This window comes from Tachypleus tridentatus, chromosome 13 (assembly GCF_004210375.1).
Source record: "Tachypleus tridentatus isolate NWPU-2018 chromosome 13, ASM421037v1, whole genome shotgun sequence".
NCBI lineage: Eukaryota > Metazoa > Arthropoda > Merostomata > Xiphosura > Limulidae > Tachypleus > Tachypleus tridentatus.
The window spans coordinates 90014491-90030366 of NC_134837.1; the positions used below are offsets into that span (position 1 = coordinate 90014491).

A 15876-nucleotide genomic window follows, 5' to 3' on the forward strand; every position below is an offset into this window, starting at 1 on the left:
GTAGCTAGAAGATATAATTGTTTGCTTTACTTTTTTATTTACTGTTTTTAAGGAAAATAAGTTTAATAATTTATTTCTAAACAGTAATAATTTATATTATTATATAATCTAATGCATATATATAATGTATAATAACTGATATTACAAAATACTAGTCCATTAAAACCCAGCTAAGACAGCAAAGAATAAAGGTCAGCTTTATATCACAGGATGCATAATATGAGTGCACAAGAAGAAGTAAATTAGTTCTAAGTCATTAACCCTTTAATATCCAGGTTAGTTAATTCCATTTTGAGGGTGAAATGCTTCACTGAATTGAATAAAATTATAGAAAATAAAGTTGTAGTTATTATTACTGACAAAAAAAACAAAAAACTTCAGAGCTGAAATTTATTTAATAAAAAGTTTTAATTTTCTTGTATGTATTTAGTGCACTCCCACCAAAATAATTAGTGCTCATGAATTTATTTTTTTCTGAGCACAATATAGCATTTGTAGCAGGAGGGAATTTACAATAATTTTGAAAAAAATGTATTAATTTGTTCTTGTTAGTTGAACACAAATGTAGTAATCTTATCAATTTCTGGCCAACCATTGTTTCTCAATCTTGATTATCATGATGTGATTTAAATGCCAATAACTAGTCTTATGAAGTTATTAGCTAATTATCTAAATATATCATGAAATGTCTTTGTTTTGTTCTTTTTAAGTGTGAAAGCCAAAAAGCATTCCAGTTTAGTAGAAATTGGCAGAGAGAAAAATGAAGCAATAAAAGCTTTGCTGTGGAAAAAGACATTTGTAAAGAAATTTTACTACAACGAGAGCTTTATATACATATAAACAACAAAACACCTTGCTTTATCCTTTTATATTTTACTGAAATTATGATGTTAAAGTATGGTAAGAGAATATTATTTTATCAAGTAAGGTGAAGCAAGCTTAGTTAACTCAGTCTGCTCTTAACTACATAAAGTTTTGTTTCACCAACGAGGCTACTGTGTTAGACTTTGTTTGCATTAAATCTTTTCAGCATAAGTAACTACCTGAATGAGCAAAAAAACACTGAAAAGATATTAAAAATGTATACAAATGTTTGTTGATTTTGAATTTTATGCAAAGCTATATGAGGGCTATCTGCGCTAGTCGTCCCTAATTTCACAGTGTAAGACTAGAGGAAAGGCAGCTAGTCATCACCATCCACTGCCTACTCTTGAGCTACTATTTTACCAATGAATAGTGGGATTGACTATTACATTATAATGCCTACACAGCTGAAAGGGTGAGCATATTTGTGCAACAGGGATTCGAACCCATGACCCTCAGATTCCTTAACCACCCGGCCATGCTAGGCCAGTATACAAATGAATATGAAATGGACATAAAAGATGATACACACATTAAATAAACCTGATTAACAATTAAAACAAAGTTGAATTTCTTATAATTTTGGCAAAAAGTAAAGTTATTTTTTATTGTACTTAAGTTGTCATAAACATAGTACAACCGTGTGCATCACTTTCTTTTAATCAAAACAAAAATAAAATTTAATTTTATAAAATAAACACTTCACAGAAATGTTTCAAAAGTGTGTAGAAAGACATTAAAATCAGTATTTAAAATTTACAAAAGATCAGTATTTTCAATTTCTTCTAAAAATATACTACAAACATATCTTCTCAATCTTTAAAAGCTGCAGAGTCATACAACTATCATATATTAAAATGTATTCTAGTTGCAGAAGCTAAATAATTTGAATAAAGTAATTCTGAAATTTCAAAATATTTCATTCAGTAGCTTATTTTCACAATGCACTATTCTGGAATTCAAAGTACACAGATATAATAAAGTTAATAATGTATAAAAATAAAATATTTACATGCACACATACATAAAATATCTGCATTACTAGATTATACAATGTGCCATAAACAGAATTAATTTTTCCACAGTCACTCAAAACATTAGCTATGAATATATTTTCACAAATGCAATTCTATAGCAATAATAAGTGTCTCAGACAGGTGTGTCACAATTAGGCTATTTTCTGAGGTTTAATAGTTAATTCAAAGTAATTAGCACATGTCTATTATAATTCCACAACATTTGTTTTGTAAATAATTTTAACCAAATCATAAGTTGCAGAGATTCATAGTAAGTTGTGTAAAAAATTAATTTTAAGTTTACAAAGAAAATATACACAACTTTTTAGATTATTAACTTCATTACAGAAACTATCAATTTTGACAAAAATGTTATTTAAATGTATTGTGTGCTATAAACATTAAATAAACACATACAAATCAGAAAAATAATTATCTAAATGTACTAACTATCACAAAACGTGCAAAATTTGCAAAGTGACATTAAAATAACAAGTTTAACATGTATAGTTTTATATTATGTTCATAGAACAAAATAAATAACATTCTCAAAAAATTTGTTCTTACCTTCAGAATTGATAAACTTTCCATGATTTCTTTTAACCCTTGTTGGAAAGCTTGTTTTCCAAGTGAAAAAATATCAAAAAGAAAAATGTAATCTCTAGTTCCAATCTGTAAGAAATATATTATGCACATTAATATTTTGCTGCTGCTTTATTATAGCCATTAAACATTTAAAATTTTCCAGAAGTTATATTTTTTTAAATGAAAATATACTTCTGATAGGTACTTCCTTCTGCTTACAAACAATTTTTTAATGCATGACACAAGTCTTCAACTTTCCCTCTGTTGGAATCCAATGTTCTAACATCTCTTACCTGAATAACTATGTGTCACACATCCATCAGTAGGAGAGCACTACTATCATGTGATCCACGTGACACTGTCTACATGTTACTGATTAAATATCACTTCAAAGTTTGGCAGAAGATGTGGGCACCAGAATAAAGTAGAAATAAAGAGTTGGAAGTGTTAGCTGAGGGAAGTACCTATCAGAAATCAATTTTCAGTTAGGAAAGCTATATAACTTTCTGATATGGTATTCTCCCTCTACTCATGATATCAGCTTGAATCCCACACTGAATTGGAGGAGAAACAGTGCGAGGAAAGTACAGACATATCCAATGGAAGCATCCAAAGGATATCCTTATGTGAGAGGAACAGATCAGAAGATCTGAAGAGGGGAAATGCACCACACTTGAACCAGTTGTCTCTTTGCCATGAAAGCGTCATAAGGACCAGAAATGGCAGAAAAAGAAGATATCCTATCTATGTGGAGAGGATGATGCAAAGATACATAAAAGAGATAGAATTACTCTATTTCATGCTGGAAAGTTGGTAAGAAATAATGTGCTCCCATGTGTATAGTTGTTATGGGTGGACAGACCATATTTGGCAAGTCAACTTCATCCAAAATCTATTTTGCTGGGTGCCAAGGGGTGAAGAGGTGACAATGAAAATGCCAGAAGGAAGCAATGCAAGAAATGTAACAAAGGGACCATGGATGAGACAGAATAGTCTATTCAGATTAGGATGAAAGTAAAGATGAAAATAGATGACAGATAGACTGGAGAAAAGGAGAACTGACCTTCTACAGTAGCAGAGTTTTGGGAAAGAACAATCTAGCTAAATGATAAAGTAAGTGGAATGGTACAAGACCTATGTGACATCAAAGGCAAAGATATCCAACTTACAATATCAACAAAAACAAGCTAAACAGTGAACACAAAGAAAGTGGTTTCAATGATGGTAATGTAAGGGCATGGAGGACCACATTGATGTCCCAGTCTGGGAGTGATGGCCATGAACAGTGGCCATCAAAACTGAAAGGAATGGATCTACATGAAAAAGACCATGGGAAAGTAGGAAAAACAGAAGGCATGAGACAAAACTGCCCGAAATCAAGGAGATCAAGGAACCTCTCTCAAAGAGCCACATGAAAAACTCTGAGATACAGGCAACCACTGGGTGAGAAGCCTGGAATTCCAAGTCAAAAAAATGCTGCCCTTGTACTGATATGCTATCAAAGGAGAAGCACAAACAGAATAGGCATGAAGATGGAGGACAGATGGTGTGCATTGGCACTCTTGATGAATGAGGTTAGAAAAGCATATTCAGACATACGAAAATGGGAGGTACCACTTGTAGTTGAAACAAGTGAGGAAACCATGGTTGAACAGGCAAAAATAAGCAACCAGAAAAACAGTACATGTAGTAGTATGGACGAGAGAGGTCACCTAAACAAGTAAACAGATGGGAGGATATACATGAAGGAACAGGAAACTGATGATAAGGTCAATCTTATTTGATGGCAACTACAGCCAAGGTTTGAGGGTGGGGAACCATGGATTGTAAATGAGGTAATTTATGATTGAGAGCAATGGAAAAGACATTGATATTGGGTGCACCAAAATGCAGAAAAAGCCACTGAAAGACAGTAGGATGGAGGGACCACTCCGTGGGATAAATGTGATCCTCTTGGAAAACAGAATTCGTTACAAGATTGAAAGCACCAAGTACGCGATACACCATCAAAAAGATTTTGATGTAAGTAGGTCCAATAAAGGAGATACAAAGTGTAAAAGCATAGGGATATAGACATTGTGCTCTCCTTGGTGAGAGATATAAACCACCATAGTAGAACTGTCGAAATAGATCATAATGAGATAATGGCTGATGGGATGAAGAAAATACTCCAAAAACCTATGAACATCCAAGAGTTTGAAAACACTGATGTGAAAAGGACACTCTTTGACAAACCAACAACCAAAAACATGATCCACCAAGAAAACCCAGTTCTGAAAGGATGCCTCTGTAAACAGAAGTAAATCTGCCCACGAAGGAGGAAGTGGGACACCCATGGATGTGTGGGCCTTGTTCAACCAGAAATGAAGATTATCTACAAGAGAAAAAGGGAGTGTGATAGAAGTATTCAAGTAACCTCAAGCAAGATTCCACTGATCATGTATTAACAATAACTGAAGAGACTGCATATGGGCCCTGCTCAAGAGCATAAGAGGGGTCATGGAAGATCGCATTCCCAAAAGTAATAGAACCCCATGAGTACAAAATGAGGGAATAGACAGGGCTTCCCAAATGACATGTTCCACAGAACAGAGAAGAGAAGGCTGGGCATGACTGAGATGTGCATTGAAGAAAATGCCTAAATGAATAAGATATTGAGTGGGACAAAAGAAAGATTTCTCCAACTTGATCATCCAGCTCATTCGTGCAGCTTCAGCTAGAAGCTGTTGTGTGTAAATGGCTGATACTCATTCAAAATTAGCAAAAAGAAGTCAGTTGTCCACGTAAACATGGAAGCAAAATATGTATGGTTTCAATGCAAGGCTGAGTGGTAACACATGAAACTGATACACAACACCTCGATGAACAAACTGAAGATATGGATAGGAATGCTTTGCTACAGAAATGTGTAGGTAAGCATTGGAAATGTCCATCTTGGTCCTCCAAAGTCCAGGTGAAACTCCCTATTCAGGAGAGAAAAGTATGTCTCCATGGCAAAGCAAATAGTGTGATCATAATATTGAGAGGGTACAAACTGATAACAGGACATCAGTCTCTGGTCTTTTTGGGAACCACAAACATGCTGGAATAAAATCCCTTCAAACCTGGTAGAGATGATTTGATACCTTATTGTGGAAAGAGAAGAGCTCTCACTGTACTCGAAATGACCATGTAGTTACTGGTACTGTTGTTGGCAAATCATGCATCATTGAGTAAACTGACAAACTGAGGCACTATTGGAAAGTAGGACAGGAAAGGGAAGGTTGAGAAATAGAAGCTGGTGCCGAGCTTGACTCGAGCTGTGACAAATGAGCTACTAAGTTAGTGTGGGAAGTATGTTGGTGAAACGATGCCACCTGCAACTTTAGAGACCCTGAAACAGAAGCAACTGTGTAACATCACAGGAAGGGCACTGTGTGAAGGTCCCACAGATATTGAGGCTGGAAGCAGGCTCGTGCTAGAACCACATCATGGCCCAAAAGGTCCCAACAACAGATAAACTATATTTGAAGCACGAGAGCCAAAGATGACAGATGATCCAATGTATAACTAAAAAAGAGAAGATACCTGCAGAAAACTGAAGAGGTCCACAACTAGTAAAATTATTAACTTAGAAGAAAAACCATAAAAACCACTTTGAGTGAACACTTTTGTAAGCTTAAAAAAACATCTGAATGTTACTTCTGCCAAACAAGAAGTGATAGTTCAGCAGTGCACAGAAGAAAACAAAGCATGAGAGACATGTCAAAACTTTGGGTTCCAACAGAAAGAAGATTGAAGACTTGTGGCATGCATTCAAAAAAGTTAAAAAGTAAGGGCAGCATGAAACAAGAAAAATCTAATCTTGTGAGAAGAGGGAGTGTACAATATCAAAAAGATACAGTAAGCATTTATCAATTTAAATACACAGACATACCAATGAAACATACATAGAAAACCATCTTAATTATACTGAAAATTATTTGAAACAGTTTACATAAAGTTTAAACACCTTGTGTGGTTTTAGATGCTTTCACAAAGCTACTTAAAGGCCATCTACACTAGCTATCCCTAATTTTGAACTGACAGAACAATGCCAACTCTTTTCCTACTTTTAGCTGATTGAATAGTAGGATTTGACTGTCAGTGTTATAATACACCTATGTTTTAGAAGTGTAGAAAGATTTTTTTCTTCAGAAATTGGATGCAAATGATAAACTGATAAATCAATGATCTGACACTGTAACCACTGAAACACACTCAACCAGAGTTTAGAAAAGCAGTCTGCACAACTATCAAAAGAAAAAAATAAAAGGACACTGCATTGAAAGCAAGTTTTCAAGTTGGTAAATTAATTAGTTATTGTACTTGAAAATTCAGAATAATTACAAAAATCATTACATTTTGAAAAGAGTTATTTGTTTAATAATTTTGGAATAGAAAATTTTGATAACTAAGCTAAGAAACACTTTTGTTATGATAATGTTCATGAAAGATCTGTTATTAAATACTGGTTATAACTATCAAGTTCTGTGATATTTCAAAGGAAATATAAAATTTTCATAGAAGTATTGACTCACCAATGTAATAAATACAAATATGAAAATAATTCCCAAGCAATGCCTAACAAACTGAAGTGCATGACTAATATTTGTGTATAAAATGCAGTGCATTTAGTTTCATGCACACAAAATGTTTCAAAAAATATGAAAGACAAACTATATATACACAACTCTCATCAAGTTTTCCAAGCAAGACGTATTTGTGCAATGTACAAAAGATCAGATTGAAAGATAACCCATCCTAACTTTAACTCGCACGTTTCCTGAACTGTCAACATTAAGCAAATATGTCATTTAATAATTTCAAAAATACTTTAGAAAATAAGTCATTACTCTCTCTCCCTGTATTAAAGACAATTAAAAGAACAATACTAATGTTTGGTTTCACTGCAAGAAGTCAAATCATTCCTAAAGTAAAGAAGATAACCTCACTTCTTTATACTAATAATAAAATGGCCAACATGAATGAACAGTAAAACTTAACCTACACACTCACACAAAAAGCCAAACACAAGATGAAATCACTTATAGTCACTGACTTATCAAAAATATGTAATGTGTGTTTGAGACTGATTTGAACAGAATGAACTATGGTTAATTAAAATTTCAATAAAATATCTTATTGTTTAGGATTAAAATTAAATGAAAATTTTGTGCAAGCTCATGTAGGTAACTTACCGGCAACCAACAAAGTTCACCTGTTCTATTAATACCCCCAGGTTCCATTGAAACTCCTATAATACCTTGTTTCTTCACACAGTTTACCTATTTGTATGAAACACTTAAGTAATACCACATAAAGTGCTGAAATACACTGAGAAATTATTAAGTTTTCATTATCTACTATATGAAAACTCAATTATAATACATATAAATGTTGCTAGTGGTTTCAGTGGCCTTTTGATGACTTTCTTTTCTTTGAAAGCGAAATATGTACACACACATCAGCTGCAATTATTTTATGTGGCATCTTAGAAAAGTTTTTAAAATTATGCCTAGTCTCACTAAACCATTATTGTGACTTTGTTTAGAGACTGCAAACTGACTTTTAAGAATTTTTAACTGTATGCAGTATAACATAAATTTTTTAAATGTTGTACATAATACTTCAAACTCTAGATATAAACAATTATCAAAATATCTATAGTATTATCATTTATAAATAAAAACCACATAAAGCTTCTGAAAGAAATTACTTTGAAGCTCTCTCTTTTTCTCTTTCAACAGAAACAAAAGCATTCCACTAGAATCTTGCAGTTATTTTACTTCTTATAAAAAGGTTTTAATTAGCTTTATATATATTTGGAAAATAATCTCCTAAATGCTTTTACACACTTTATTACAAACTAATTTACACCAGTACATGAAGCATAAACTATTGAACCTCATCAGTCCAATGGAAGTTTACTCCAATTTTGCACTGGATATCTGACATACAAAACTACATACAATCAGAAAATGGAGTACGGTAAGCTGGCACCCTTGGGCATTTTAAAATAATGGTGGTTTCAATGATAACCCTTTCCCTATTTCAAAAACAGTTTTTATCTCAGCAATTACATCTGATAGAATGTTGAATAGATTGTAAATTTCTAGGTTTTTGGGCACAACAAATCTACTGGTGGCATTGTTTTATTGACTAGAGACATGTTTTATATTCTTATGGCAAGTTTCACAAAATAACTGAATTTTTCTGCAATGCAACAAAAGTCTAAATATAAACAAAAAGAAATGAATGCCATTTACTATATTGGTTTTTTACAAAAAACTTGATGTTTTGCTACAAACACTTACATTTACATAAGTGATAAATGAATAAAACTATTATTAAACACTCAGAACACATCAACTGTAAAACTTCAGAAGCAGTATGCTCTACATGATGTATATACCTTCAAGTGTTGTGCCTATACAAGTTTATAAAATTCACTTAGTTCTCCTCATCTGGCATATCTTATAGTCATATTAGCACACTAGCACAGTCCAATTCACCTTCACAAACACAAAATACTGTGCATGGCAACAAGATCAAATAGCACAAACATCATAATGAATACACCTTACCAACTTGGCAGGTAGTATGCCAGGTGGAAACATTACAGGATGCACTGCCATATTAATTAGATCTTTCAACAATCCCAATAATGTAGGGTCAATGGGTGAAGGACTGATTTATAATGCATGTTTCCACATAAAATCTTGCAAATATGCTCTCATTACGTTCATGTCAAATGTTCATCAATGGATGCAAAGGACATGAGTTGGTCAAATGCTGAAACCTTTGATGTTGGCTCTTGAGCTACTGTTCTACTTGAATATGCAAATTGTATTGACTTTGGAATTATAAGTTAGGTTTTTTAATCCTAGTGACACCTAGTATCTGCTGCAAGTAAGTCATTAACTAATCCATATACTCTTACTGGCACTTTATGTGTCCACTGATCCCATGTGCAAAATATGCATCCAGTACAACTTCTTTAAATGGTCGATGAAGTCCACAGTCCGCTACTTTCTTTTGATGATCTGGGTGCTTCTTACTGAGTTGACGTGAATTTCCATAAACTAAGCAATGTACTCTGAAGTCATAATTTCTAACACCATAATGACTGTGCCTCTTCCTTGAGGATTTGGCAAGATAGATAAAGTGTCCTTTTTTTGCTAGTCTCTTTAGGAGTGATTTTGAAGTATATCTTGATACTCAGTTTATATTACAGTACAAAGTGTAATTAGGGTCATTATTTCTAAGCTTACTTGTTTCAATAATATTTAATTTGTTGTTATGTGGAAATTGAGACCAACTGGTCTGAATTAGAGCAGGCACTGACTTTTTCAAATACACATTCAAGCATGGTGTTTGTATGTTGAAAATACATTAAACACCTAGTTAAGACATAGGAGTACAATTAGGAAATACTTAACTTTAATTATATTTACGCTTTCAAAAGTTTCAATTGAATGCAACATGTGTGCCGTTCACTCTACTCAATGTAAGTTGTTCAACTTATTAGAACAAAGAGGTTGGTTATTATTTTAAATGTTCATTTTTGAAGATGAAATGAAAAAAAACATGCGAGTCTTAAGAAAGTTATAAAAAGTTAGCATTTTCCTACACTGAAGATATATTTCCAGTGCACTCAAACACTTAGAGACTGGTCAGAAGACCCACACTATATATCATCAGAAGTGTGGAGACTGGGTGGGAAATGTGAAAAGAGGTATGTATCTATTGGAAATACATTTTCAGTGCAAGAAAATGCCAAGTTCCAAAACAATATCTTACCTCTGATCACTAAATTGCTAAATTCCTACACTGAATCAATAGAGTATTCAGAGAGACCAGGAAATGTGCAACCAAGAAAACATTGCACCTCAGCAGAAGATCACACCAAATTTGATCCAGTTATACTATTTGCTCTTTTATGCCTGTTTCATAAACATAAAAGGTAGAAAAATACAAAGAAATCTCAGAATATGTATGACCGATGAATGGAACTCCTGGGTTTTGAGTAGCTAAGGCATAATAGATGGTACTGAACGTTCTACCACATCTAACAGCAGAAGGAATTTGGCATGGTGCATAAAATCTGTAGTAGGTGGAAGATTACCTACCTCTACCCTATGAATGCAATACTCTATTTTTAAAAGCATAGTTACCATGTCAAAAAGTCAATGAACAAAAAAAACTCATCAGCAACATTTGGAATTATGCATAATCCAACCCTGTGGCATAACAGGTTTGTCACAAATAACAATAAAATGGAGACCCACAACCAACACCTGGGCCTGTACATCAGGTTAGTGTTAGAAAGAGCTACAATGTATTGACATCTAACATGGCTGCAGGATGGACAGTGCAGATTCTCAAAAAAACAACATATATCCAGTTCGGTACCTCTTGCCACAGAGTGAGATTCATAATACACTAATAAATTAGCACCTGAAAAAGTAAGAAAAGTCTGGAAAATGAAAGCAACTTTTCACAAAAACCCAAAAATGTAAAAATTTAAATAAAGAGTAAAGCCAGGGGTATAAGGAAAAAATGTCAATAAACCCATGAACAAAAACCACGATATCTGTTCAGTACACTTCTGCCAATTAAGAAGAGATTAAGAAATGCACATGTGAATAGGGCACTGATTATTATGATGGGAGTGGTGTCACACCCCTATTGGTGGAGAGTTGCTGCATAATCATTAATAACCAAGAAATGTTATTTTATAAGAAGAGATGAGATATTGTATAGAAAATACAAGTTGGCCAAACATTGATAATTCTTGTTCTTTATACAATCTAGCCAATTAGTTATTGTTTATTTCTGTTTATATTTTGTCACACTTGCCACAAGAATACAAAACACATCTCCAATCAATAAAATTATGCTACCAGTAGATTTCTTGCATCAAAAAACAAAACATAGAAACATGTAGTTTATTTAATATTCTATTAATTTTAACTACTCAGATAAGACCTTTTGTATCTACACAATTAGATTTGAAATAAAGAGATGGGTTATCATAGAAGCCAGTCATAATTTAAAAATGCCTGAAGGTTCCAGCTTGGCATGCTCTACTTAATGATTGTATATGGTCTTAAGACAAAATCCACAAAAAAACATTGTTACCTTCATTGTAAGGTTAGGTAAAAAAACTTACTTTGGCTTCCAGATTATATGCATATATGAAACAGAAAAGGCTGTCATTAAAAATGCTTGCCTATATTGAGATAGTGATGTTTTAGAATCATTACTTAACAAAAACAGTAATACCCAAATTTGAAACCTGGACAGATGGCTTTCATTTAAAGTGTTAAGAAACAGACATCTAGCTGTTGTTGACTAACTTAAAGTCTTAAATGCATTTTCAACTAATTACATATTGTTGTAAGATATTTATGTTTTAACAAAGTATTTTCATTGAGAAAGTTGTTAACATGATAATGATGATGGTAGATTTAATCTAGAATATCTAGAATTTTAATGATGGAGAGACTTTAGAGCTTATCTGAAAACAAGGATATATGCAACAATCAGTGAAGTATTGAAACAGTATACAGTTCATTCATTGACTGTAAAATAGTGTTATCAATATTAGTTATATTGTATATTTAGTTACTTGACTGATTACCCATGAGGTTATAAAAGTAAGTTTATTTGTCATACTAAATTTCTGTTGAATTAAAAGCTATAATTTTCCTACACTGAAAATATACTTTTGACAGACACTTACTTTCACTCACAACCATAGCTATTCTCATACAGTGCTGCCTTCTATTTGCAAATTCTTTTTTGTACCTAACAATCCTTTTAGTACTATTTACCCCTTGGTTAATATAGTCTAAATGATTTACCAAGCATGCAACATGCCACCAATAGATGTGCCTCATATGACTCCCTCTATGCTATTCTACCTAACTACCACAAAGTCTCAAATACCTCATTATTGGAATATAGAGATAATAAACACCAAGAAAAAGCCCATATCAGAGTGAGAAGTAACACTTAGGTAAAATGAGGTAGCACCAAGAAGCAATTGAAGCATGACAGATCTATCAGAGGCTCCTAGTTTCCAGTTTCCTTGGGACAACAAACATCCTGGAATAAAACCTCAGAGGAGGAAGAACCACAGCTTTGATGGCATTGAGAGAAAAGACCTTGTACAGCTTTTAAAGATGCAGGAATTTGGTAGGATCTCCAGGCAATGGAAAGGGAATAGGTATTTGAGACAGTGAAGAAATGGATGACAAGTCCCACTTTTAATATCTGAAGGACCATAAATCCCTGGCAAAATCTCACCATTTATGAACAAACTGGGATAAACAAGCCCCCACTGGGCTCAAAATCATAGGGTAGTCACCAATATTGTTGGCAGCATGACACTCTGCAATGAAGAAAACAATGAGAAGATCTATGCATGGAAGGAACATACCTGTGAAATCATGTGAAAACAACTGTATTAGGCCTCATAAAGCCCACAATAGAAACTGTGAAAGATGTGGCAAATTCAGGCAGAGGAAAAAGGCTGTCAAATATGTTGTTGACTTGTTCAGGAGGAAATTGAGCAACATGAGGAGACAAAGGTTGGCAGCATGACACTCTGCAATGAAGAAAACAATGAGAAGATCTGTGCATGGAAGGAACATACCTGTGAAATCATGTGAAAACAACTGTATTAGGCCTCATAAAGCCCACAATAGAAACTGTGAAAGATGTGGCAAATTCAGGCAGAGGAAAAAGGCTGTCAAATATGTTGTTGACTTGTTCAGGAGGAAATTGAGCAACATGAGGAGACAAAGGTTGGCTCAAATAACAATCAACCTGTTAATGAATAATTGCTGATAACTTCAAAGATGAATTACCTCCATTTACAGCACAGGTAACTAAATATATTTATTCTTTAGTACAACAGAGAACAGTTGTATTTTATTTAATTAAATTACTTTATGTTCAGATACACTATAGATAATTTATATATTCTACAGATTACCAGTTATTTGTTTTTATTTCACAAAAGTATACTTTATATTTAGAATAGAGATTAGATAATGAACTATTGAAACAGACACCATTATGTTTTTTATTTGATTAAAGTCCTTTTTCTTCAGATAAAGTTATATAATGAACTATTTTCTTTAGAGACAGCATTTGTTTTTTATTTTAATAAATTGCTTTTATTTAGATACAGTATACACAATAAACTGTACATTCTTCAGAGGTGGACAAGATGTGATTTTGTATTTTCATAAAGTTTTATGTATAGGTACTGTATAGATAAGGACTTACATATTCTTTGGATACAGTATACATAATGAACTACTTATTCTTCAGGGATTTGCACAAAGCTATTGAGGGCTATCTGCACTAGCTCTCCATAATTTAGCAGTGTAAGACTAGAGGTAAATCAGTTAGCCATCACCACACATTCCCAAATTTTGGGCTACTCTTTTACCCATGAGGAGTGGGATTTACCATCACAAATAATATCTTCAGGGCTGAAAGGACAATCATTTTTGGTGTGACAGGGATTCAACCTACAACCCTCATATTATGAGTAAAGCACTCTAACCACCAGCCCATGCAGGCCATTGGACAGAGTTGGAGAAAATTTGATTTTGTATTTTGTTGATTGATTGATTTAGTGTTTTATGGCATAAAGCAGCTAGGCTATCTGTGCCAAACATCCAGTAAAAAGGTAAAAATTAAATGTAGCAAAATACATAAAAGGAAATGAGGGTAAAAACAAAACAACACTGAAAAACAGAAAAAGCATAAAACCAATGTTGACACCTAGTCTACAATGTTAAGAGAAAAAGCAGAGTAAGAGAAGTTGTAAAGGACTTTCTTTAGCAAAATGGTAATGATCATAACCTGCCAGGAAGACTAACAGGTAAGTACAATAACCACTGTCAGTCACCTGAAGTTGGCCTTTCCAGTCCTGGTTCTGGGCTATGTTGTCATAACAGCCATTATCAAAAGGTAAAATAATAAAAGTGTTAAAAGACATATAGCAAAATCATAACAAAAATTAGCCAAATGCCCATTAAAAAGGTAAAAGTAAAGTAAATGTAGTAAAAAACGTAAAAGGAAACAAAGGTAAAAACAAAACAGCAATTAAAACAGAAAATGGCATAAAACCAATGTTGACATCCAGTCTACAAAGTTGTAAAGAACTTCCTGTAGCAGAATGGTAATGATCATAACCCACCAGGAAGACTAACAGGTAAGTATAAAAACCACCGTCAGTCACCTGAAGTTGGTCTTTCCAGTCCTGGTTCCGGGTTATGAGTCAACATGGCCAGTACTAAAAAGTAAAGTAGTAAAAGTATGAAATGATATGCAGCAAAAGTATAATAACAACTCGCCAGGACGACTAACGAGCAGTTCAAACAGTAGTGTTAGTCACCTGAAGTTGGTCTTTCCAGTCCTGGTGTCGAGTTATTTAATGTTCTGGCCATTGTCCAATGTCAAATTGAATGAGAGAGATTAAAACTGTAAAAAAGGAACCACAATTAAAAAGGTGTAATGAATAAATATCCAACACTTAAATGAGATTAAAAAGATTAATGGCTATTAAAAAACTAAAAACTTTATCAAGGTGGCAGTGTCACCATCACCAATAACACTGTCCAATGTTACAGACAAACCCTTGGACAGAACATATTTAAAATAGTGCCAATGTTGAGAGTTGTAACGATGGCAAGAAAGTAAAATGTGGCTTACAGTGATTTGAGTGTTACACAAACTTCACACTGGTGCATCAGTTCCAGATAAAAGAAAATGATGAGTTAAAAAATTGTGACCAATGCGTAGTCTAGTTAGAACAACTTCCTCCTTCCGAACTTTATGGAAGCTAGATGGCCAAAGCCCAATATAGGGTTTTATTTGAAAAAGCTTGTTGTTGCATTGCTCACTTCAAGTGGACTGCCAGCTAGCATGGAGCTGAGCCTTGAATACAGGACCATAATCCATGCATGGAATAAGCACAGTGGTGATAGTACCAGAGCAGATAGATTTAGCTGCCGTGTCCGAAAGCTCCTTCCCACGAATACCAACGTGGCCTGGTATCCAGAAAAGCTGGATAGAAGTAGATGTTAATGAGAAATGGGCCAGTCGGTTTTGAATATCGGCGAGAACAGGGCGTGAGCCAACGTGAAGTGATTTCAAGGCCAGTAGAGAACTAAGCGAGTCAGTATAAATAGTGCAGTCGGAGTACTTCTCAGCTTCAACATGATCCAGGGCAAAGAGATATGGCGTACAGTTCAGCAGTGAACATAGAACCTGCAGAGGGGATTCTGTGCGCAACCACCGAACCTCAACAAACCATGGCAGAGCCCACAGAATTACCTGATTTGGAACCATCCGTATAAATTGGAAT

General features: G+C 33.9%; 1 protein-coding gene across 2 annotated transcripts in view; it reads right to left on the reverse strand.

Annotated features, from left to right (window-relative positions):
• Nucleotides 1–15876, reverse strand: part of LOC143237031 (uncharacterized) — a 62908-nt gene that overhangs the window by 15590 nt on the left and 31442 nt on the right. The window contains exons 6-7 of one of the 2 annotated variants that reach the window (XM_076475865.1): nucleotides 7685–7771; nucleotides 2448–2552 (exon numbers count right to left, since the gene is read on the reverse strand). In XM_076475865.1, coding sequence (XP_076331980.1) covers nucleotides 2448–2552; nucleotides 7685–7771 — 192 coding nt within the window. The remainder of the gene's footprint in view (nucleotides 1–2447; nucleotides 2553–7684; nucleotides 7772–15876) is intronic. The other variant, XM_076475866.1, reaches the window with a different exon arrangement.